At 51.9% G+C, this 22505-nt stretch overlaps 1 protein-coding gene across 1 annotated transcript in view; it reads right to left on the bottom strand.

Moving 5' to 3' along the window:
• Positions 1 to 22505, bottom strand: part of ERGIC1 (endoplasmic reticulum-golgi intermediate compartment 1) — a 115397-nt gene that overhangs the window by 52661 nt on the left and 40231 nt on the right. Inside the window, exons 2-3 of the mRNA XM_052659135.1 lie at positions 9328 to 9389; positions 2384 to 2456 (exon numbers count right to left, since the gene is read on the bottom strand). Coding sequence (XP_052515095.1) covers positions 2384 to 2456; positions 9328 to 9389 — 135 coding nt within the window. The remainder of the gene's footprint in view (positions 1 to 2383; positions 2457 to 9327; positions 9390 to 22505) is intronic.

Below are 22505 nucleotides of genomic sequence, written 5' to 3'. Positions count from 1 at the left end.
AGGCGTGGGCCCCGCCCCGGTAACCGCGCGAGCTGGCCGGCTTGCACACGGCCGCGGGCTCCTCCTGCCGCAGTCACCGGCTCTGACATCCAAACGCACCTGCTGGGTGCTCCCTCAGCGCCCTCCCTCACCATGGGCGAAGCGGACGATCAGCTGAAGGAACAGCCCCTCAGGACTTCGGCAGAAGGTGAGGGAGGCCCCTTCTTAACTCAAGGGAAAGGACAAAGAAATGAACACTCACAAGAGCACTCGTTACACACTGCTGTTTTCTGTTACACAGAGAAGAAATATGAAATAAATGAAGGTCTGAAGGGATATGGATCTACTGATATTAAAGTATATAAGGCACTATATTAAGGTCCTTATAGGTAAATAGTCTTGTTAAAATCTCACAAAACATCACATACCTTCCTTATCTGCCATCCTGCTTTTTCTTCAGAGCCCTATCACTGGCTGACACCTTCCATTTTTTTTGCCTGTTGACCGTCTGTGTCACTGCCTGCATCTTTGGCTCCTCTTGAGCAGGCAGCCACACTGGATTGAGTCAGGCAGACCTGACCCCAGACGGGGTCAGGACCAAGGGTGATCCGCACTGATCTACGGCAGTGCACAGAGGCCACCGCTCCACATTCTACTCTCCCTGTTGGCTTCACTCTGCTCCATCCACACCGGCTCTCTATACAGACATCGGGTAACTCCTGCCTCAGGGCTTTTCACTTGCCAGCGTCCCTGCCTGGAATACGTAAACCCTTGTGCCTGGCACCTGGGACAGGATCAGGGCTCCCTCCTCGTAGCTGCCACATGGGGACCCCTTCTCACCTCGTCTCGAACATGAGTAGTCTGCACAGCAGCCCCCCTCCCAGGGAGTGGGGTGTGCCTGGGAGAGACCACCAGGTGCCTGGCACACAGTAGGTCCTTAGTAACGCCAGCAGGTCTCAATTTCTGGCTGCTCTCCCTGCTTCTACCTCCAAATCACGATGGGATGACCCGTGAAATATCCACCGGCCCAAATGTGCACACTTGACTAGGAGAAAGTCCATTCTGGGGGGAAACGAAGTCCTCTGTCTGACCCTTGCCTGGTCAAGGGGCTGTGTCTTAGGAAGCAGACAAGCCTCCTCAGACCTGGAAGGGTGCCTTGATTCTGGTGTACCCTGCCTTGTTTGGCCGGCAGCACCGGGACCCAGCGAGGGGTGGCACCTTGTCCAAGGTCACAGAGCAGGTAGTAACTGAGCAGAGGCCGTCTGATCCTGGACCTGCCAAGGCCTTGTCCAGTGTTCTTTCTACTGCTCCATGTGGCCCCTGGGGCTTTGGTGCCATCAGGGCTACAAACAGGATCAGAGGAACAAGGAGACAAAGTCTCCCACATCAGAGGAGGACAGAAAACTATTTTCAGAAGCGAGCTGTGGCGGTGGGGTGGGGGGAGAGGAAGGACCGTGGGCAGGTCCCCCCACCTCTCTGAGCCTCAGTTTCCTCATCTGTCAAGAGGGGACAACTATGTCCCAGGGCTGTCTGAAGATGAAAGGCAGGGATGGCTGCACAGCTAAGCTTCCCATTTCCTATTGTCTTGTGGCTGACGGGGAGGCACAGGAAACCAAGAAATTCCATGAGTGAAAAGGAGAATTCCAGTGCTGGACAGGGGAGTGGGTGGCCCCAGCCCAGCCCCGCGATGACTTTCAGGGTCATAAACATGGAAATGAAGGGGTCTGGAAGCCAGAGGTGAAGGCAGGAAGCTTCTGGGTCTAACTCATCTTGGAGGGGCATCTGATGAGGCCGTGACTGAATAATTCCAGTGGCATTCAATGTTACACAGGCCCCAGAGGATTTACTGGGTTATCTAGACAACAGAGGATTCTAGGAATCCGGGATGCATTCACAATGCATCAATCACTGCCAGGAAGCCCACACGGACTCCTCACCCAGTGTGGGCTCAGGACAGGGGAGGGGACGTGGTGGAGGGGCTGCCCTCTGATGTCAGAACCTCGCCTCCACTTGGGGAGAAAGCTGCCCTCCTTTTTTCCTCTGAATTCTTCCAGCTCTAACATCAAATGACCCTGTGATGACTCAGAGGGGAAAAAAAGCCCACTGGCCAAACATAGAGACGGCAAACAGGAGGAAATGATTTCTGCTCCTCTGCGGACCCAGGAGGTGCCGTCCGGACCCCAGAAGGGAACCAGAGTTTTCTCTTCGGCTTCAACAAAGCGACGTTAGTTTTCACTCTAGCTTTAAAACCCTTTAGGACACAGAGGAGGAACTGATGCCACAGGCTTTGAAACTGGGAGGCGGAAGGTTCGGAGGCTTCTGTCCTTTGTCAAGCCCCACCCTCTTCTTGTCTGGGGCCCCCGGAACCGCTAGAATGGCCCAGCCCAGGGGGGATATAACTTACATTTCTGTCGTTATGAATCCGGTGAGCTCCGAGAGGAAGAGGAAGAGGATGAAGAGGCAGCAGCAGACGGAGACTGGAAGAAACGACACAGACGCCCAGTTAAGCGGCGGTGGGCACTGGCAGGAGGCCGGCCCCCTGCCCTCAGACAGACCCCGGCCAAAGCCCCTTCCACCTCTCGGCCTGCGCGTGAAGCAGCCCCACTCTACAGAGGGAGGCCACCTCCGGCTGATCTGACCCGCCCGTGTGGACAGAGCCCCCGGTTTGGGCAGATCCTCCAAGGCAGAGGCCCCCAACCCTTCCGGCGCCAGTGACCGATTTCACGGGAGACAGTTTTTCCATGGAGGGGGATGGGTGGGAGTGGAGAGGTGGGCCAGGCAGTCATGCGAGAGATGGGGAGCGGCAGACGACGCCTCCTTCCTCACCCGCCGCTTCCTTCCTGCTGTGCAGCCTGGTTTCCTACGGGCCAAAGACCAGTGCCAGTCCTCGGAGGGGCCAGCCCAGCTTCTCCCCACAAGAACATTTTAACACAGACGTCAGTCACAAAACAGCAGCTGCAGGTCAACGGCCCACAGACGTGCTCTGTTTGGCTCAATGGATATACATGTTAACACTTGGAGGGACTTTCCTGGTGGTTCAGTGGTGAAGAATCCACCCTCCAATGCAGGGGCGCAGGTTCGATCACTGGTCCAGGATCTAAGACCCCACGTGATGCGGGGAAACTAAGCCCAGACACTGTAACAGGAGAAAGCCTGTGCGCCCCAATGAAGACCCAGCGCAGCCAAAATAAACACAAAGCAAGAGAAGACCTTGGACTCGACATCGAACAATGTGCAGACGTCACACTGCAGGCCAGATTTCTAGCTGTTCCAGGACAATCGAGCCCTGCTTCCACGAGGGGGTGGCCTGGGCTCACCAGTTTGCCTCAGGCCTCAGCATTCCCTCCTGCCACTCAGATTCCAAGGCTGAGGCAGGGCGTCCCCTGCCATCTCTCCCTGCCTGCTGTGGACTCGTCAATGCGCCCGAGTCCCCATCAGAGGTGAGAACTGAGGACACCCAGAGCCGTGCTTCCAGAGAAGGCTCTCTGTGGGAGGTCCTACAAGTCTGAAACACAGAGAGTGCAATGGAGCTCCAAGGTCGTCCCACGTCACTCATATTTGTCTGGCCTGACTGGCCCCTGGCGAGGCTGGGATTTGTGACCCTGGAGTCGTTCACTGGGGCAGGACATAACAAGCACCCCTGGGGCTGGCCCTCAACTCTTCTCCAGCCCCATCTCCCGACAGTGCCCCCAACATCTAACTACCCAGCCAGCCAGGGCCATCTGCTGGCCCCTAAATGCGAGGATCCTCTGTCTGGAAGGCACCTCCCCATCTTCACTCCTCCTCCTTGGTTACCATCTCTGCCTGGTGATCTCCTGTTCATCCTCCCAGGCTGAGGCCCAACTCAAATGTCCCTTCTGATGGGAAGCTCCTCCAGGCCTTAGAGGTGGAACTGGTCCCTCCTTCCTCTGTGCTGCCAGCCTCCATCTGAACACCTTCTAAATGTTATTGACTATCTGCAGCCCTGCCTTTCACTAGTTTGATAACCCGGAAGGCAAAAACTCCACAACCCCAGTGTCTGGGCTGGGACTGGGTACATAGAAGGTGATAACGGGCTTTGTGGAAGGCAGGAAGCCAGCCCCCAAAATACAGAACATGGGCTCAGCGCGCCTCACCCGGGCATATCACAGAGGCGTGAGCAAGGGCTCCCACAGTGCGCCCTGCTACTGACATGCTGTGTGTCTCTGGGTAAGCTAATCAACCTCTCTCTGCTTGTTTCTTCATCTGCAAAATGGCACTGTAGTAACACCTGCCTTACGGGACTGCTTGAGAGTTTCCACAACACAGACACTGGGCTTGAAACGGTGCCTGACAGGTAATAATGGTGCAAGCATTAGCTCCTTTTAGGATCGTCATCAGGGAGACCCCGGGGGGTTTGCTCCTTCCAGGAAGGTGACTTGGCAAATGGGTCGACCCTCAGTCTCCCACGAAGAAAAAAGTTCTCAGTCAGTCCCACCGACTGATGCAGCTGCATTCTCGACAGCCAGCCCCGGGTGGACTAGGCCATCCTGACAGATGCTGAAGCCAGGTGTTCGTCAGCAGCAGCTGCAGCATTATTACTGCACCACCTGTCCACGGTAACACGAACAGGCAAAGATGTGCTCGGAGGGAAGAAGGCGGGGAACAAGTGTCTGAGGCGCACCTAACACATGCCCTGTTGTGGCAACGTTCACAGGTACAGGTCATGTCACACGGCCATGTGGCAGAGGGCACAAGCCCTCGTGGAGGGTGTAGAAATGAAAACTCAGAGAGGGGAAGGGCCTGACCCCGGAACACACTGGGTGGCAGGCAGGGGGAGGCTGAAACCTGACCGTTCTGGAGCCAACGCCCTGAGAAAAGGACCCTGAGGTCTCAGAGCCGAAGAGAAGGATGGCACAGGGACACCCCAGAGTCCCCACCAAGCCTCCAAACCCACACCCAGACAGGGGGCACGCTAGAGGGACTCCCCGTTCTTCTAAACTGTGAGAAAAGCTGTATGAGCAGAGTTTAAGGGTTTTACTCTAAATGATAAGAAAAATCATCAATCTGCATAAAAAGGCATACCATACCAGTCTCCTTCTCACTCCCGACCCAGAGCCCCACGTCCAGATGCACTGCCCTTACCGTCCTGTGTCCTGCCATGAGCTTACGAGTTTTCCCTCTAAGCAAAGAGCCCGATATCCACATGCCTTGCTCATGCAGCAACCTACGTCCAGGCAGGAGTCACATCAGTTTATCAGAGTGGCCATGTGGCTTGTTTTCACGGCACAGAAATTAACACCAAATGTCTTCTCCAGCTGCTGAACAAATCCACTGCAGAAGACCGGCTGGCAATCCAAATTTCCCAGACTCACAGCCTTCCCCTTCTCACCTGCAAATAAGCCACTGCAGCTATGATGCCTCCTGATTTAAAGAAACAAAAACAGCCAGCTGGGCAAACCACCCTTTACCTGCAATCTCGTACCTTTTCTGACTCACGTTTCAGTCACTTTCACCCCTCCCATCCCACCTTCAAGCCCCAGAAGACAGTTGGTTGCTATAAGGATGAACAGGCACAGGCTTAGGAGGTGATTTTGAAGGTCAACGCCAACTGAAACGAATCCAAATTTTCTAGCTGCCTTCCTTGCCCCGAGCCTGAAGATGGCCCAGGCGTGGGCCCAGCAAGGGGTGAGTGCAGCATCTGAGCGGCGGAGTCACAGCGCCCAGCAGCCCCGGGGGTGGGCCCACTGTTCCTGCGCTGTTTCCAGACTGGGGGCCAGACAACAGCTCAGCACCGTTGGGACCCCAGGGCCCGGCACAGCGCCTGGCTCAGAGAAGGCAGGAAATCTGAGTCAGTGAGGGAATGAGTGAAAAACGTGAAGACAGGTAGCAAGCATTTCCACCAAAAAAGCCTTCCGATCCTGAAGGGTTTTTCAGTCCATGTTTGGGCAAGATGCTCAGGCTCTCTGACTCCAGACTTCTGAAACTGACTTGGGCACGGGACGGCAGGAATGTGACCCCAGGAGGACGCTCGCTCCTGAGAGGCCTGGTGGAACCAGCAAAGGGGGCACTGGACCCAAGACCCCAGATGCTGGCAAGTCAAGGGGTTTGTCCAAGGCCACACGGCTGCCTCAGTGGGGGAGGCAAAATTCAAACCTCGACCTCTGAGTCTCCAACACCCTTGCTGCTTCCTTCGGTTATTAATAGCACTAAGGGTGACGTCAGGAAATGGTGTGTTTCTGTGCCTGCCCTCCTGCTCAGCCATGTGCTCTTCAAGGACAACGACCGAAGCCCATTCATCAATGTGGTCCCAGGACTTGGCGCAGGGCCCGGCCCCAGACCTGGTTGATAAATATTTGTTCACTAAATGGTCAGTGAGGGCTGGCTTCCCATGCTCACGCCTTTCCTTTTGTGCAAGGGAATTTGCCCTCTTGCACATTGTGCTTGAGCCTGCAAAGCAGACCACGTCCCCGGAGGATCATTTGGCAGTACCTTCTACATTTTACAACGCACATGTCCTGTGACCCAGTAATTCCTCTTCTAGGAAGGTTACCTTACAGAAATAACCATACAAGGATACAAAAACATATGGACAAGGCTGTCTGTAATAGCAATAAGCTGGGATCAGAACGCCCACCCTCAGGAGGCTGGTTACGTAAACTGTGGGGCGGCTGGATGATGGAACACAACACAGCTGGAAAGAGGCGCGTGGTGGCCATCTACATGCTGGTCTGAAAGGTGTGCAGGACATCAGCTGGAAAAGGGCAGGGAGGCATGGTGTGCCCAGCACACTCCGCCTGCAAAGAGCAGGTAAAATGATGACGCAGGTATTTCACAGCCTGAATATGGTTTTTCCTTTTGAATTCTAGGACACAGACCTGATTGTTAAACATATTTGACTAGGGAGAGGACGGCAGAGCCTGCTGAGAAATGGTCTGAGCTCTTGGTTGGTTGTAGGAAGAAGACAGGAAACCTCATTGGAATTTTGTGACCAAGGTTCATAAATTAATTGAATGGACAGATGAACAAGCCCCTTTCTTCATGTCCCCTGAATGCCTGTTCCTTGGGGATCAAGGCACAAAGGGCCACAGCGCCTGCAGTCACCGATCCCCACGGGCCGCGGGCTCCAGGACAGTAGTGAGAAGAGGCGTGTGGTCCGAGCTCGGAGGGTTTGGCCTGTGTCCTACGCTTGACAGGTATGATCACATTTAATCCCCAGATCTGAAAACTGAGGCTCAGAGAGGTGCACCGACTTTCCCAAGGTCACCCAGCTGCTAAACGGGAGACTGAGCCCAGCTCTGCCAGACCTGAAGCCTGCTGCCAGGCTGCTCTGTCCTCTTCTCCAGGCACATGGAGGTCTAGGCTCCAGAAGGCACCTAGAGCTTGGATGACCGAAGCTGGAGGGAGGGAGAACTCAGCAGGGCTGGCCGGGCTGCAGGGAGTCCCCAGGGTCATCCCCAACCAGACAGCAGCCTGCTCTGGCAGGCAGCAGTGGACACTTGTACAAGTGCCCTGCTCCAGGGCCCTGCTCAGGGGGCTGGCCATGGAAAGGGTCCCTCTCCCACACTAAGTGCTGGAGAGGCGAGGGTGGGTTCAGGGAGGCCCACCTCTTGCAGGCTGTGAAACTTCAGACAAGTCGCTTCACTTCTCTGAGTCCATTTTCTCATTGGGAAAATGTGGGTAGAGCATTCCTGCTTGCAAGGTGCTTTTGGTTTGTTTTTATTTAAAATAAACTTTATCGTGGAATAATAATAGAACACAAAAATAGTACAGACAGTTCCCATACACTCTTCAGTCAGCTTCCTCTTTGTTAACACCTTATATAATGCTGGTATATTGGTCAAATTGAAGAAATTAACATTGTACAACTGCTGACTAAGCTACAGATTTGTTAGATCACTAATTTCCACACTGGTGCCCATTTTCTGTTCCAAGGCCAGGCCTGGGATCCCATTTTGCTATTCGTCGTGTCCTTAGTCTCAAATCTGTATGGTTCTTCAAGTCTTTCCTTGGTTTGCAAGACCTTGCCACTTTTGAAGGGTGCTGGCCAGGTGTCCTGCAGAGAGTCCCCCAGGCTGGGCTGGGGGAGGGGTCTGCTGCTTTCCCATGACTGCACCGGCTTGCGCTTTGGGGGGAAGATCCCACTGAGGTGAGGTGCTCTTCCCATCACACCCCACGGTGGGGGCTGGGTGGACGACATCCACGTGACCTCTCCCTCACTGGCTGACGCTACCCTTCGTCACTCAGTCACGGGGCCGCCTCTGGATGTCTCCGCCATAGTCACTATTTCCTTTCCCTTCTGTCCTCTTTAATAGCGAGTCACTAGCCCGCACTCCAGGAGAGGAGCGTTGATTTGTACCTCCCGGAAGGGGGTATGTTCATATATATCATTTAGAATTCCTCTATAAGAAAGATCCATCCTTTCTCCCCCACTTATTTAGATCACTCCAGACTCACGGACCGTTTTCTTAGTTCTTTGGCAATAGGCCAACAGTGTAATTATTTTTATTCCCTTTATTTATGGCTATGCTGGGTCTTCATTGTTGCACGAGGGCTTTCTCTTGTTGCAGGGAGTGTCAGTGAGGGAGAGGTCACGTGGCTATTCTCTAGGCGCAGTGCCGAGGCTTCTCAGTGCAGTGCCTTCTCTTTCGCTTTGGCACACGGGCTCCGCAGCTGAGGTGCGTGGGCTTGGGTGCTCCGTAGCATGCGGAGTTATCCCAGACCAGGCGTCGAGCCATGTCCCCTGCGTTGCCGGGCAGCTCCTTCACCACTGGATCAGCAGGGAAGTCCACACCATTATTTACTGTGTTACTCAAACTGCCCCAGGTTGGGCTTTGCCCTCTTCCAGGTTGGCTCCTGGGGCCTGGTGACATGCCCCCACCCTTTTTTTCCCCCTCTGTGCAGTTTTTTCGCTTTTCTGCACAAGGAGTCCAGGTTTATTTTGTACACTTCTTGCCCCAGCCCTGCTATCAGCCATTTCTCCCGGGAGCCTGGATCCAAGACTGGCAGTCAGAAGCCGAAATCTGTGAGAGATGGTTACTTTTTTAAAGGGATAGAAACATCCTGACATCAAAAACTCACATAGTCCGAAAGGTATGGAGAGAAAAGTCGGCCGTCCTCCAACCCCCAGGCCCCACTTCCCCTCCCAGGGGCAGCCACCCATGATGATTTCTGGTGTCTCCTTCCAGAAACAGGTGATACTATGCTTTGTGGGGTTACAGCAAGGACATGGCTGGGCTGAAGGACTGACTAGACACAGGGCCGGCAGGGTGCCCGTCCTTTCTCCCCTCTGCCTGCCTCCCCGTCTCCCTCCCCAGCCCAGCGTTTCTGCAGGAGGTGACTGGGCACCGGTATGGAGGGTGGCGCGAGGGCGCGCGGGGGGCTACTCACTGATGGCGCCGGTGTACGTCGGCTGTGTGAGGTCCTTGGGCACCTTCCTGTAGATGTCAAACCTGCGGAGAGCAGAGGGGACGGGGTGAGGCGGGCACAGGGCACAGGTGCCAGGCAGTGGGGGGAACAGTGCTGGCTCTTCCCAGAACCTTCGCAGAACCAGCTCCTCCAAGAGGCCTGAAGGACCCCTCTCAGCCCCCACACCTCCCTAGTCACAACTTATCAGCCTGAGGCAGACGGCCGGGACCCCTCAGATGCCTATGGCTCTCGGCTGGTCTTGCCCCCATCAGAGTGTGTCCTTAGGTGTGTCCCAGCTGCACCCCCAGCCTCTCGCCCGGGCCTGGGGCACAGCACGTCCTCAGCAAGCGTCGGGGGGAGTGAACTGAGCCGGGGGAGTGCTGACGCTGAGGGAACAGGGGAATGTAGTCTTTCCTGAGTCCTCTGACGGCTGCCTTCTCGCCTGGCGTCACCTCCCCGCCCCCTCTTCCCCTTCCTGCCTCCACCTCCTCCCGTTCCCACTCCCCTCTTCCCGGGCTCCTGCGGGCTCCTTGTGGCGGAGTCTCCTGAACTCCAAGGCAGGAGGTTAACAGAAAATCCTGTCCAGGCCGACATCAGCTCGTGACAGCGCTGGCTCCCGCGACTGTGGGTTTCTGCCCAGAGGCAGAGCACGTGCCTTTCCTTCACAGGGATCCCACCAGAGCAGACGGGAGCTGGGGGGTTGAAAGTGGGGACTCTAGAGTCAGGCAGACATGGCCAGTTGTTTTTAAGAGTTCAGGCCCTAGAATCAGAGGTGCCCTGGTTTCAAATCTTGCCTGGTCTTCTTCCTTGCTGTGTGACATCAAGCAAATGATGTCAGCTCTCTGAGCCTCAGTTTCCTTTTCTGTAAAAATGGGGCTGCGACCACGAGACCCTGCTCAGCTACCGAGAGGCGAGAGGCGCTGACATGCACCACTCCCAGGGAACGTGCTTCGAGCAGAGAGGCCGGCTGCTCCATCCCCCAGGGCTGACAGGCTCCAGTGGTTTCTCTCTGGGTGATTGGGAAACAAGCTTAGTGCCCTGGCAATCCCAGTGCAGTGGCTTAGAAATCTTGCCCAAGACCGCATACTTGCCTCCTGGGCACTCACTCTAACTACACGTGAAAGGTGCTTGGTTTCCCAAGACCTAGAGGGAGAGAACATTCCTGTGGCCTGCAGAGCTAAAAGGTATCACTTTCTCCCCTGCCTGCTCAGCCACCAGTCACCGGTGCTTGGGCCCCAGAGGGCACTCAAAGTGGGGCTGCTATGGTCAGGAGGGAGGGGGGCCTCACGTGACTCAACTGTCACCTCCCTAATTCTGAAAATGCTGCCCCTTTTACTTGTGGGAGGCAGGTTAGAGGGGAGAGCGCAGGTACTGGGGAGTGAGTCTGCCAGGGCTCAAATGTGACTGTGACCTTGGGTGCCTCACCGAACCTCTCTGTGCTTTAGTTCCCTTGTCTGCAAAATGGGGACAATAGTAACCATCTCCCAGCAGAGGGATCAGGACCAAATGACTCGGTGCATAATACGAAGCATTTAGAGCATGCCTGGAACCTAAAAGTGCTCTATGAGTATTTGCTATGACTATGATGAATGCTTCTTTGACACTCACTTACGAATACCTACGGTGCACTACCCCTCCTTCACGTACTAGGGACATGGAGATAAAACTGGCCCTTGGCTCTGCGCACCTACAGTTAAGCAGCACAGACAAAGGAGGACACAAAAGGAGAACACAGTGGTGCTTCATCACAGGGTGGAGGAGCCCACAGAGGGCACCCAGGGCGACCTTGAAGCTTCCTGCAAGAAGTGACGTCTGAACACAGCAGGAGGATGGGAGAAAAGGGCAGGTGCTGGTCCAGGCAGTGATCACAGCGAGAGCAGAGGCCAAGGAGAGGACAGGCTCTAGTGTGCTGCAGAGGCAGGAGGGCCCTAGAAGCCAGCTTCCTGGTCCAGTTAATGCCAGGGCACAGTCAGAAACGGGCCTCATAGTTTAAATAATATATGAGGCACCACTTCAAAACTGGAAGTTTTGGAGAAGGAAATGGCAACCCACTCCAGTATTCTTGCCTGGCAAAGTCCATGGACAGAGGAGCCTGGCAGGCTGCAGTCCCCAGGGCTGCATGAGTGAGCATGAGGGGGCAGGGAGGTGGGTTGGTTGCAATAAACTGGTAGAACTGGAAAAAAAAAAAAAAACAGCGGAAGTTTTATGGGAAGTCAGGGGCCACTCAGAGTGAGGAGGTGGAGACGGTCTAGAGCAGACTGTCAGAACCAGAGAGGGGTGAGAGAGACAGGAGATGGTTACATATGGGGGAGCTGATCCAGTTTATACATACAGTAAGGACAACGGGGGCCAGGCGCCTCACTGTTGGAGAAGGGACATAACATATGGAGAAAAACGTAGAATAAACCCTGCGGTGTCACAGTGGAAATGAAGGTATTGCTGTGAATGCATGGTTTTCAGCAGACACAAACAGAGAGGGATTCATGTGCAAATACACATCACATATGTATTTCTTCCTAGCTCATTCTGTAGAGAGGGTACAGGAACAACAAGTGACAGGCAGATGGCAATGAGCACATCGAGCCCTCAAGCCTTGGTTTCTAAGTATCATTCTTTACCAGAAGCAACCAGCTCCTTGGAGAAATGGCTGATTTGGGTAAGGAAAATGCAAGATGAACTTGGGAGTATCTTCTTATGTCAGAAAGCAAGAAAGAATGATGAGACGCAATAAAAGGACAAGAAGCCAGCTTAGGCAAAAACCACTACAAAATTGTAAAGTAATTAGCCTCCAATTAAAATAAATGAATACACAAATAAAAAGAAGCCAGCTTAAAGGGGCTCCCACTGGCCAAAGAAGGGGCAATGTTAGAAGTAAAATGCTACGACCCATTAGATAAAATGAAGCCACAGATCTACATAGATGTAAAGAAATAAGTAAACCAAAAGTCTGATGAGGAACAAGATACTCACATACCTTCTAAGTACCTCCCCCACAAAATCTTTATTAATCATCGAGGGGAAAAGAGTAACTTGACAGAGGAGAAACTCAGCAGACATCATCTTAATCAAGTGACCAAAATGAGTGTCACCAGTAAGCAGACAGGCCATGTGCCTCCTGACATGACGCACTGGGGAGGGCACCCCATTCTACCCGTGGGGAGCTTGCTCAAAACGCACAGCTGCAGACGAATCACAAGAAGACATCAAACAAATCCAAACTCAGGGTCATGATGCACCATGACTGGTCAGCAGCATCTGTCTCAAGTATCAAGGATGCGGAGGCAAGTGAAGCGTAAGGAGCAGTCAGAGGCAGAGACCAAAGAGACATGACAACTAAATCCCACGGAACGTCCTGGGTCAGAAAAAGGACGTCAGCGGGACAACCGATGGCACTTGAATAGGAACTGCAGATTAGTTAACAGGATGGTAGAGTGTGCTTTCCCTGGTTTCGAAAATGGTTTGGTTATATAAGATGTTAACATTTAAGGAAGCTTGGGTAAAGGGCATATGGGAAGTCTTGGTATTATTTTTGCAATTTTTTTTTTGCAAGTCTGCAATTATTTCAAAATGAAAAGCTAAAAAAAACATTTAATGAAAAAGATATTTAAAGCTTAAGGGGGAGATTTCATGTAAAACTCCCACTCAGTCTGCTTCTTTGTATATGGTTGGTCACGCTGGCTTAAACAAATGTTGGCCAAGTGTGCCGTGTGTCAGGGAGAGCCCATCTTTGTCGGGGGAGGGAGGGGAGACAAAGGCTGAGTGAACAAAGGTCTAAGAGGAGAGGTGAGGCTTGCATCAACTACAGAAGGCAGCGGCAGTCAAACACGAGAGGTGCTTTAGAGAGAGTGAACAACACAAAACCAAGATCACCGGCTTCTCCTGCTGGCCGGGCTCCCATAGACACTTGTATTTAGTTCTCAATAACTCTAAGATATTAATATCCCATTTTTCCAGGAAGAAAACTGAGGCTCAGCCAAAGGCAACTTGCTTAAAGGCAGCAAGCTAACGATTAGCAGAGCTGGGATACAAACCCAAGTCTGGGTTCACAGGCCACTGTCCTTCCACTGCCTGTGCTTGTGGGGCTCAGTTTACAGCCCATTTATTGGTCACCTTAAACTCTCAAGTTTTCACTTATTTGCTTTTCTAAAGACGCTGTCCCAGAGCACGTGGCAATCTCCTGGAAGACAGGGAACAGTTCAAAATACATGCCTTTGCTCAACTACGTACCTAGGGCTTCCCGGGTAGCTCAGCTGGTAAAGAATCTGCCTGCAACGCAGGAGACCCCGATTTGATTCCTGCGTTGGGAAGATCCACTGGAGAAGGGATAGGCTACCCACTCCAGTATTCTTGGACTTCCCTGGTGCCTCAGCTGGTAAAGAATCCAGCTGCAATGCGGGAGACCTGGGTTCAATCCCTGGGTTGGGAAGATCCCCTGGAAAAGAGAACAGCTACCCACTCCAGTATTCTGGCCTGGAGAATTCCATGGACTGTATAGTCCATGGGGTCGCCAAGAGTCAGACACGAACTGAGTGAATGTCACTAGATCTGGAACAGCAGTGCTCTAGCTGGTAGAAAATGAAAGCGGTCAGTAGATGTGGCCCCTGCCCTGGTGAAACTGTCGGTCTAGCGACGCTGTTGGCTCCCTGAGAAGGGTCAACTAAATAGAATGTTCTTTGACAATGACTCCACTCCCACGCCACAAATCCCAGGCCGGGGAGTGGTGGCAGGGTAAAGAGAGAGCTGAAAAAGACCCTGGGTTCAGAGCTGACCACAAGCCAAGTGAGTCAGCAGTGAATGGCACTAAGAAAACGGGCCGCTGGGAGGCTGGTTGAGAGCCCAGGCATGTGACAGATGAGGAAGCGAGCCGTCCTCTCCGGCTCACATTAGTCAGTCCCTCTCTGGGGCACGCGGTGATGTGCTTAGCTGCGGCCACCCACTGTTAAGAGAATGTAGAGTAACAAAAAAGGGACAGAGGGGAAGGGACGCTTAGTGCCCACCTCACGTGGGCTGGGCTCGTGCTGGGCCCTGGACTGGCATGCTCTCATCTAACTCCCCCAGCCCACGTGTGAGCTGGGGATTGTTAGCCCATTTTACAGATGAGAGTCAGAGGCCGCTGACTTGGCCAAGCTCTCACGTCTATAAAGTGTCCTGGCACGGATCTGAATCCAGGCCTAATTTACATTGTTGCTGCTTTTCCCAATGATGTGGGGATAACTAGGACCATTTGGGTAGAAAACATTTCTTAGCAAGAAAGATTAAAGAACTAGAATTGCTTAATCTTAAATAGAGAAAGCCCAAGGATGGATTCTTGATGTTCATCAAAAAAACAAAAAACAAAAAAGCTCTTTCCCTGCTCTCCCCCCAGACTGTGAGTTTCTCCAGGAAAAAAACCAGGGCTTCCTTGCTGCTCAATTCTGCCCAATGCAGGCCCTTGGGGAACTGACCTGAATGAATGAGTCAATGGATGAGTCTACACAAAGATAAGGTCCACTGGCTGGCCTTCCAAATAAGATTAAGATGAAATGGATGGTGGGGATATGTCCTCAGGGGTTCCTTGGACTGTATTTGGAAATTTTCACTTATAAATCAGGCAAAATGGGTTTAAATGAAAGCAAGAAGATAATCAACTGAACTTAAGAAAGACTAAGCTTAGGTGCCAGGAGAATGGGAGCAGTGCCTGGAGCCAGGTAGACTAGAGATCTGTCACCTGCTGGGACAGGACCCAAACACGGGAGCCCTATGGCTTCACCACGTTCTGTGGGGTCTGGAGGGTATGCTAAGATCACTGTGTCCACCCCGTTCATTTTACAGGAGAGAAAGCAGAAGCTCCAAGGAGTGACTCGCCCAGTGTAAAGTATAATCAAACTCAGAGTATTTAAAACAGAAACAAGCCAATAAGAAACTTGTGAAATCCTTGTTATCTCATGCTCTTGAAATGTCATATGCTGGTGACTTTCAACCAGGTGCAATTTTGGCCCCCCAGGGGACATTTAGCAACGTCTGGAGATATTTTTGGTTGTCACCCTGGGGAGTGGGTGGCGCCCAGCGGGTAGAGCTCAGGATTGCTAATGCATCCTTCAGCCCTACAATGCACAGGGGCCCCCACAGCAAAGGGTGTGCATGCGTGACTGCTAAGTCGCTTCAGTCGTGTCTGACTCTCTGCGACCCCACGGACTGGAGCCTGCCAGGCTCCTCTCTCCATGAGATTCTCCAGACAAGAGTACTGGAGTGGGTTGCCATGCCCTCCTCCAGGGGATCTTCTCGACCCAGGGATCAAACCCATGTCTCCTGCAATGGCAGGTGGGTTGTTTATCTCTAGCGCCACCTGGGAAGCCCACAACAAAGGATACAGTCCCCCAGTGTCCATGGTGCTGAAGCTGAGAAACCCTTTTGTAGGCAAAGCAATAGGCAGTGGGAAGCTTATTTCCCACTGGGCCTGGGTTCTCTCCACAGAGACGCCTCCAGCTGCCTCTGCTCCGGCTGGGTGATGTCATGCCATGGCCTTGATCACCTCCATGGAGACCAGGAATCTGGACTAAGTAGTCTCTCCCTGTCCTTTTTCACCTTGTGTCTGAGAAAGCACACTTGGAGAGAACCAGACAAAGGAAACCACAGGGAAAAAATAAAGTCCACCTGGATTTGTGACTCCTTATAAAGGCACAGAAGAGTAAGTAGAAAAGACTCTTAAGAATCCTGTGGACGCCAAAATCCAACCAGTCCATCCTAAAGGACAGTCCTGATTGACTGGAAGGACTGTTGCTGAAGCTGAAGCTCCAATCCTTTGGCCACCTGATGCAAAGAGCCAACTCACTGGAAAGGACCCTGGTGCTGGGAAAGACTGTGGGCAGGAGGAGAAGGGGGCAGCAGAGGATGAGATGCTTAGATAGCATCACCGACTCAATGAACATGAATTTAAGCAAACTCCAGGAGATGGTGGGGGATGGAGGAGCCTGGCGTGCCACAGCCCATGGGGTTACAAGGAGCTGGACACAACTTAGCAACTGAACAACAGCAACGAAGTACAAGTGTCACTGAATCAAAAAGAAAGAAAAAAGTAGTTGGATCCATGCCTCCAACTTCATTACACTTTAGGATCAGACAAATTCCTTAGAATGAAACACACATCAACATCAGAACTAGAAGCTGATGAGGATATAGGATTTACTTAACAGGAAATTCACTGTGCAGGCCACCTCCAGCCTAGAGAGTGAGGGACGGCTGTATAACCTCACCCAAAATAAACAGGCATCAGTCTTCTCCCGCTCCCAAGCAAGGAAACAGCCGCTGGAAATCTCTGACTAATGGATTTCTTCTGTAATTTCTTTTCATAGCAGAATGCCTCAGCTCCTGCTATTTTAACTTTTGCTGCTTGGGACCTGACTTCTCCCCTGTTCCTGAAGACGAATCTCAGAGCGCCCTGTGGTTCGCCATGTGTGGGCGGTCACCAGGCAGGCGCTCGTGATGTCACTGTTTCCATGGCCTAATGAAATTAGATGCCACTTAGGAGCAAGTCATTGGAAGTGGTGGGTCACTAGTCCCAAAAATAGGCAGCAAGGCTTTTAGTGGGTTCTTTGGCTGCTCACCCTTGCCCACCAGCTCATCAGAGCCCTCAGTGAGGCTCAGGGAGCTGGGTGAAAACTGCTTATTGGTTCACTTAGTCATCTCCTCCACCTTACTGAGAACCACTGGCATGTGCGTGCCACACGTGTGTGCTGAAGGGCATACAGAGGTGCGTGGACACGCCAGAGCTGAGCACGGTTGGGACAGAACCATGCGAGCATTAGCTCTAATGACATCTAGGATCATTCTCACCACTCTGTCTGCCAGTCCGCAGATCCTGTCCTTGACATTCAAACTATATACCACTCTGAGCTCACACACCACGCCTCCCTCTGGCAAAAGGAAGGGGAAAAAGTCTGCCTCTCCAGCCCCACTGGAGGAGCTTAGAGGGGGGATAACAATAGCAAGAACCGTCACACCGACGCTGCTGCCGTCCCCATTGTGACGATCTCTGTGCACCTGGCCTTGGCTTGTGCCTGTATTAGCTCACGTCCTTTGTACAGCCCCGGTCAGTGGACACCAGCATTCTCCCCGTTCTCCTGGCCCCGGATTCCGGGCCAGGATTCAAACTGCTGCAGCCTGGCTCCAGGACCTCTGCTCTGTCCACTGCAACCTGTGCCTGCCTGCAACAGGGTGGCAGGCCGGGAACCGGAGGGGTAGAGGCCTGTGCCTGCGGGATGGCTGGGTGATGATGCTCTGTGTATGAGGTACTAAAACACACACATCCACAGCCCACCCACTGTGGCTCTCTCCCTCAATCTCAGTGCCCACGGGGAGGTTACCTATCTGCAGGGTGGCGTCCTAGAGCCAACTGCCTCCACCTGTGATGTCTCCTGTCTCAGAATATCCTCTCTGACCACCAAGCCCTAGCCAAGGAGAAAGAGGAATAAGTCTGACTGCTGAGCTTCCAGAAGGCACCTCTCAAGGCGCCAACCCCCCCAACCCCGTCTTCCTGGGGCTCTGTGGGCATATGCACTCTTGACACAGCTCTGAGGTGGCTGCAGGGTCTTCTGCTCCTGCTGAGCTGGGACGGTCAGATTTGTTCTTGAATCTCCCGTGGGTTGTGCAGGGCTCGGCCCATTAATGGCATTCAGTAAACTCCAGGGGAAAATATAAAATGACGTAGGCACAGGGTTGTTCACCGTTACACCGTCTGTCATAGCAAACAACTGGAGACCATTCAAATGTCCATCCAGTGGGACGAGTTCATAAACTACACACCATCCATAAACTGGAGGCTGGTGATAAAAATAAATCGACATCCTTGCTTATTATCTTTGAAAAGGAACAATAGAAGCTGTAACCAAAAGCTAACAAAAAATGGTTACTTCTATTATTCTTAGGAGATGCATAAAATATATTAAATATTTGGGATAAATATGACAAAAGAAGTGCAAGACCCACATACTGAACACAATGAAACACTGCTGAGAAAATCGAAGATGTGAGCAGAGTAATACATGACTGCGTCAATGGGTCAGAAGACTCAGTATTGTTAAGATGGCATTTCCCCCCAAATTGATATGGAATCAACTCAATTCCAAGAAAAACATTCCAGCAGGCATTTTTGTAGAATTTGGCAAAATGATTCTAAGATTCACACAGAAATGCACAGGTCTTACAAGAACCAAAACAACTATGAAAAAGAACGAAGCTGACTCCGACTTCCAGACTTACTATAAACTAAACTATAAACACGGGAGAAAATCTCAGCACTCTTAGGTTAGGCGAAGACTTTAGGTAAGACACCAAAAGCATGATCTATGAAAGAAAAAACATATAGATAAGGCCTCATCAAGATGAAAAACCTCCACTCTTCAAAAGGCATTGTTAAAGAAATGAAAAGATACTCTATGGACTAGGAAAAACATGTGTGAATCACATATCTGTGAAAGGATTTATATCCAATATAAAGAACTCAAAACACAGGAATAAGAAAACAACCCATTAAAACTATGGGCAAAAATTTGAACATTTAAACAGGCATTTCATCAGAGATTTACTGATGGTGAATAACCAAATGAAATGATGCTAATATATCAAAGACACTGGGGAAATGCAAATTAAAACCACAGAGATACCACCCTATACCTATTAGAATGGCTGAAACGGTAAAGACTGGTCGCACCAAGTGTTGGTGAGGATATGGAGCAACTGGAACTCTCAGACACTGCTGGTGAAATGCAGAGTACAACCATTAGGGAAGAGAGTTTGGCAGTTTCTGAAAATGTTAAATATATACTTACCATCTGATCCAGCCATCCCACTCCTAAATGCCTGGGTAAATTCCAGGAGAATACCCAAGAGAAACAAAAGTATATTCCCAAAGACATGTATATGAATATTCATAGAAGCTTAATTTGTAATAGTCACAAACTGGAAACAACCCAAATTATCTATCAACAGGCAAATGGATAGATGGTACATCCACACAATGGAATATTATCAGCAGTAAAAAGCAACGACATTGACACAGACAACAATATGGACGATTCCCAAAACAGCTATGCTGAATGGAAGCAACTGTGGTACGATTCCATCTCATGGGTGTACACATATATCAATTTTCTCAAGCTGTACACTTTGTGCAAGTGAAGTTTACTGTATGTCAATTACACCTCAATAAAACTGCTATTAATAGATAAAACTTTTTCATGATAGCCATGACTGAAACCCATCAAATACACTAAGCAATCTATGAGTTCATAAAAATACTTCAAAAAACAAACAAACAAAAAGCCTCTTTAGATACCTTTGAAGATGCAAGTCATTATTCTGAAAATTGGTAAATAATGGGAAAGCATTTATTCTGGGTTTTTTTTTTTGTTTGGTATACACAATGTATTTCTAGGAAACCAAATAGCTGATGAGGACAAAGCCCTATTTCATAGACTAAATTCAAAGAATAATGTGGAAGAACTGATAGAATTGGAAAAACCATCACTGTGCATCCTCTGATGAGATGTTGGATTTAGGCATTTATTACCTAAATTTCATAACAGACAGATCAGCTACCATCACCTGAACCCAGTGACTGATCTTAGTATTAAAAAAAAAAAAAGAAGAAAACCCATTATTCTGTACCTCTCTCTCAGTGTGATGTGGTACATTCTCAACGGCTCACCTAGAATAACCTCACATTTCACCTTCCACCTGATCCTTGTCCCATAGCAGCCTGCCCCCCTCACCCACTCTCTCTACCTGCCATTGCTAAAATCACCCAAGAGTCACGACGGGCCAGACGCCATTGGCCCCGCTCAGTACTGCCTCTGCACCGATTCAGCTGACTGTCCTTGCCCTCTCGGATCTCGCCCTTCTCTTGGCAGCCTGAAGTACCACGGCATCCTCACTCTTCAGCATCTTCTCTGTCTGTTCCTTTTCCTTCTCCTGCCCGATATCCAGGTACATCCCAAGCATCTGTGTTCAGGTCTCTTCTCTTCTAATTTCCACCCTCAACTTATGACTTAATTTACTGTGCCGAGTTCAAGGGAGACAGGAGAAAGGCAACAAGACAGAGTGGCACTATCCTTGTGGTGCTCCCACGGTAACGCCCAAGGAGCTTCCCCGTTCCCAGAGGCATCACACCTGCCTCTTACACTCGACGTGGAGCAAAACAGAACAGAAATCAACAGCTCCTCACACAAAACCTGCTCTTACGATCTGAAAACAACAGAGGCCCCCTTAGGGACCATGGAACCCATACGTGCACATCCGCAGGTAATTACAATGAAACACGGGAAGGATGTGTTTCAAGATGTCTAACATCTTGTGTTAGATACAAGGATCCCTGATTCTTTCCAAAGAATCAGAAAAGAACACAGCCGGTGTGTTCCTGGGTTCCCAAACGTCTGAGAAGTGCCAAGACGTGCTGTTCTGGGCCACCACGGTGAGCAAGAAAGTCCAGTCAGCTGATGAGGAAGACGGCCATCCAGGCCATTCTCAGAGTGTTCTAGGTGGGCTATCAGCAGAAAGATGCAGGCCTCACTGTGCTAGGCAATGCCCTTACCCGTTCCTGGGCCCAGGCTCATCGGGGAGGGTCACACTCACGCACAGCAGGGAACGGGCACGGGCCTTGTAATTTATGTTCAGCTGCATTAGCTCTAAGTCCTAACGCAGCCGTGTTCCTCGAACAGTCAGGCAAGTGAGCTTTCATCTCAGACCCTTGGCCCTTGCGTTCCCGTATCTGGGATGTTTTCCCCTCAGATCTCTTCCTGTCTTGCTCCTTCACTTCTTTTAGGTATATATCCAAATGTCACCTCCTCAAAGACCTGTCCCGGCGACCAAACGAAACACAGCACTCCGCACACCCCTCCCTCTGCTGCCTGTTCCTTCGCTGCACTTGCAATCTCCACCTTGAGTTCCGCGCATCTGCTCGCTGCTCCACTCCATCACTAGCAGGGGCCTGCCTGCCACTATATGCCCGGGGCCCAGAGAAGCGCCCAGCACACAGCAGGTCTACAGAAGTGCTTGGCAATGGATGGAGGAGGCAGTGTTTCTCAGTCTGGTCCATGGAACCGCCTCAAAACCCGCTAGGAGGCTGGTTAAATGCGCAGAGTCCAGGGCTCTGCTGCTCCAGAAAGGACTAAACCAGCACAGGGTGGGGAGGGCAAGAAGTCTCACGGCCAGAAAAACTGCAGTTCAGGAGGCATTTGGTGTGCAAGGACTGCTAAGGTATAAGTCGTATGTTTATTTCCAGCTTCAAATGTATTTCCCAAGACTTTCTGCTTGTACCCACCTGAATTACCACAAGTCAACAGAGGGCTAGGCAAAGGAACAGGCGTTTCCTGGTCCCACCCTGTGGGCCAAGCACTACTTGAGACCCTTGGCCTGCTTTAACCCACTGAACCCCTCCCCCTCGCCCACAAGGGACCGTCAGCCCAGGTAGAAACTGACACGGCATGTGACTCTACGCATGGCTCTCCGTGCGTGAGAGGCGGAGCTCACCCGGCCGGCAGGAGGCAGGGTCAGGACTGGAGGTGCACACTGACCCTCTGCGGAGGGTCTACACCCAGAGCTCCGTCCTAGCCGCTGGGGGCCGTGGCCGTCCACGCACCGCCTGGCGCCGACAGCAGGCTGGGGCACGTGGTGCGCGAGGGAAGGAGGAAGGGTCCCGAGGAGCCACAGACTGCAGGGAGGTGCCGCTGAGGCCCCAGCAGAGCACAGCCGGACAGGGGTCCCTCACCCCCCTGGCCTCCCCCGCCCAGCAACAGCCCGAGGAGCCCACGCTCCCCCAGCAACAGGAAAGGCCTGGTGTCGGGGCCCGAGGCCATCAGGCAGCCAGGGCTTGGCTGGGAGTCAGCTTCCCACACATCCTGGCCACAGAGCGAGAGCCAGGGTTGGGGGAAACAGCTACGGCCCCCACCGTGTTTCCAGATCACTGGAAACAGGACGCAGCCGGCGGCTCCACACCAGGACACGACAACATCCCGAGCGCAGACGCTATAAATGGAAATGTGTTCTTAGAGGGGCAGGACCTGAGCGGAGTTTTTTAGAAGTGACCCATCATCGGATAAAAATACAGACGGCCTTTAAATGCTGAGCGGCAGGAGCTATTCGGGGATTAGATTCTCGTGGTCGTGGCTCCCCGCCAGGGCATGGCC

This window comes from Budorcas taxicolor, chromosome 20 (assembly GCF_023091745.1).
Source record: "Budorcas taxicolor isolate Tak-1 chromosome 20, Takin1.1, whole genome shotgun sequence".
In the NCBI taxonomy this organism is placed as follows: domain Eukaryota; kingdom Metazoa; phylum Chordata; class Mammalia; order Artiodactyla; family Bovidae; genus Budorcas; species Budorcas taxicolor.
The sequence above is the reverse complement of the archived record's forward strand: the minus strand, read 5'-3'. Positions and strand labels throughout refer to the sequence as shown.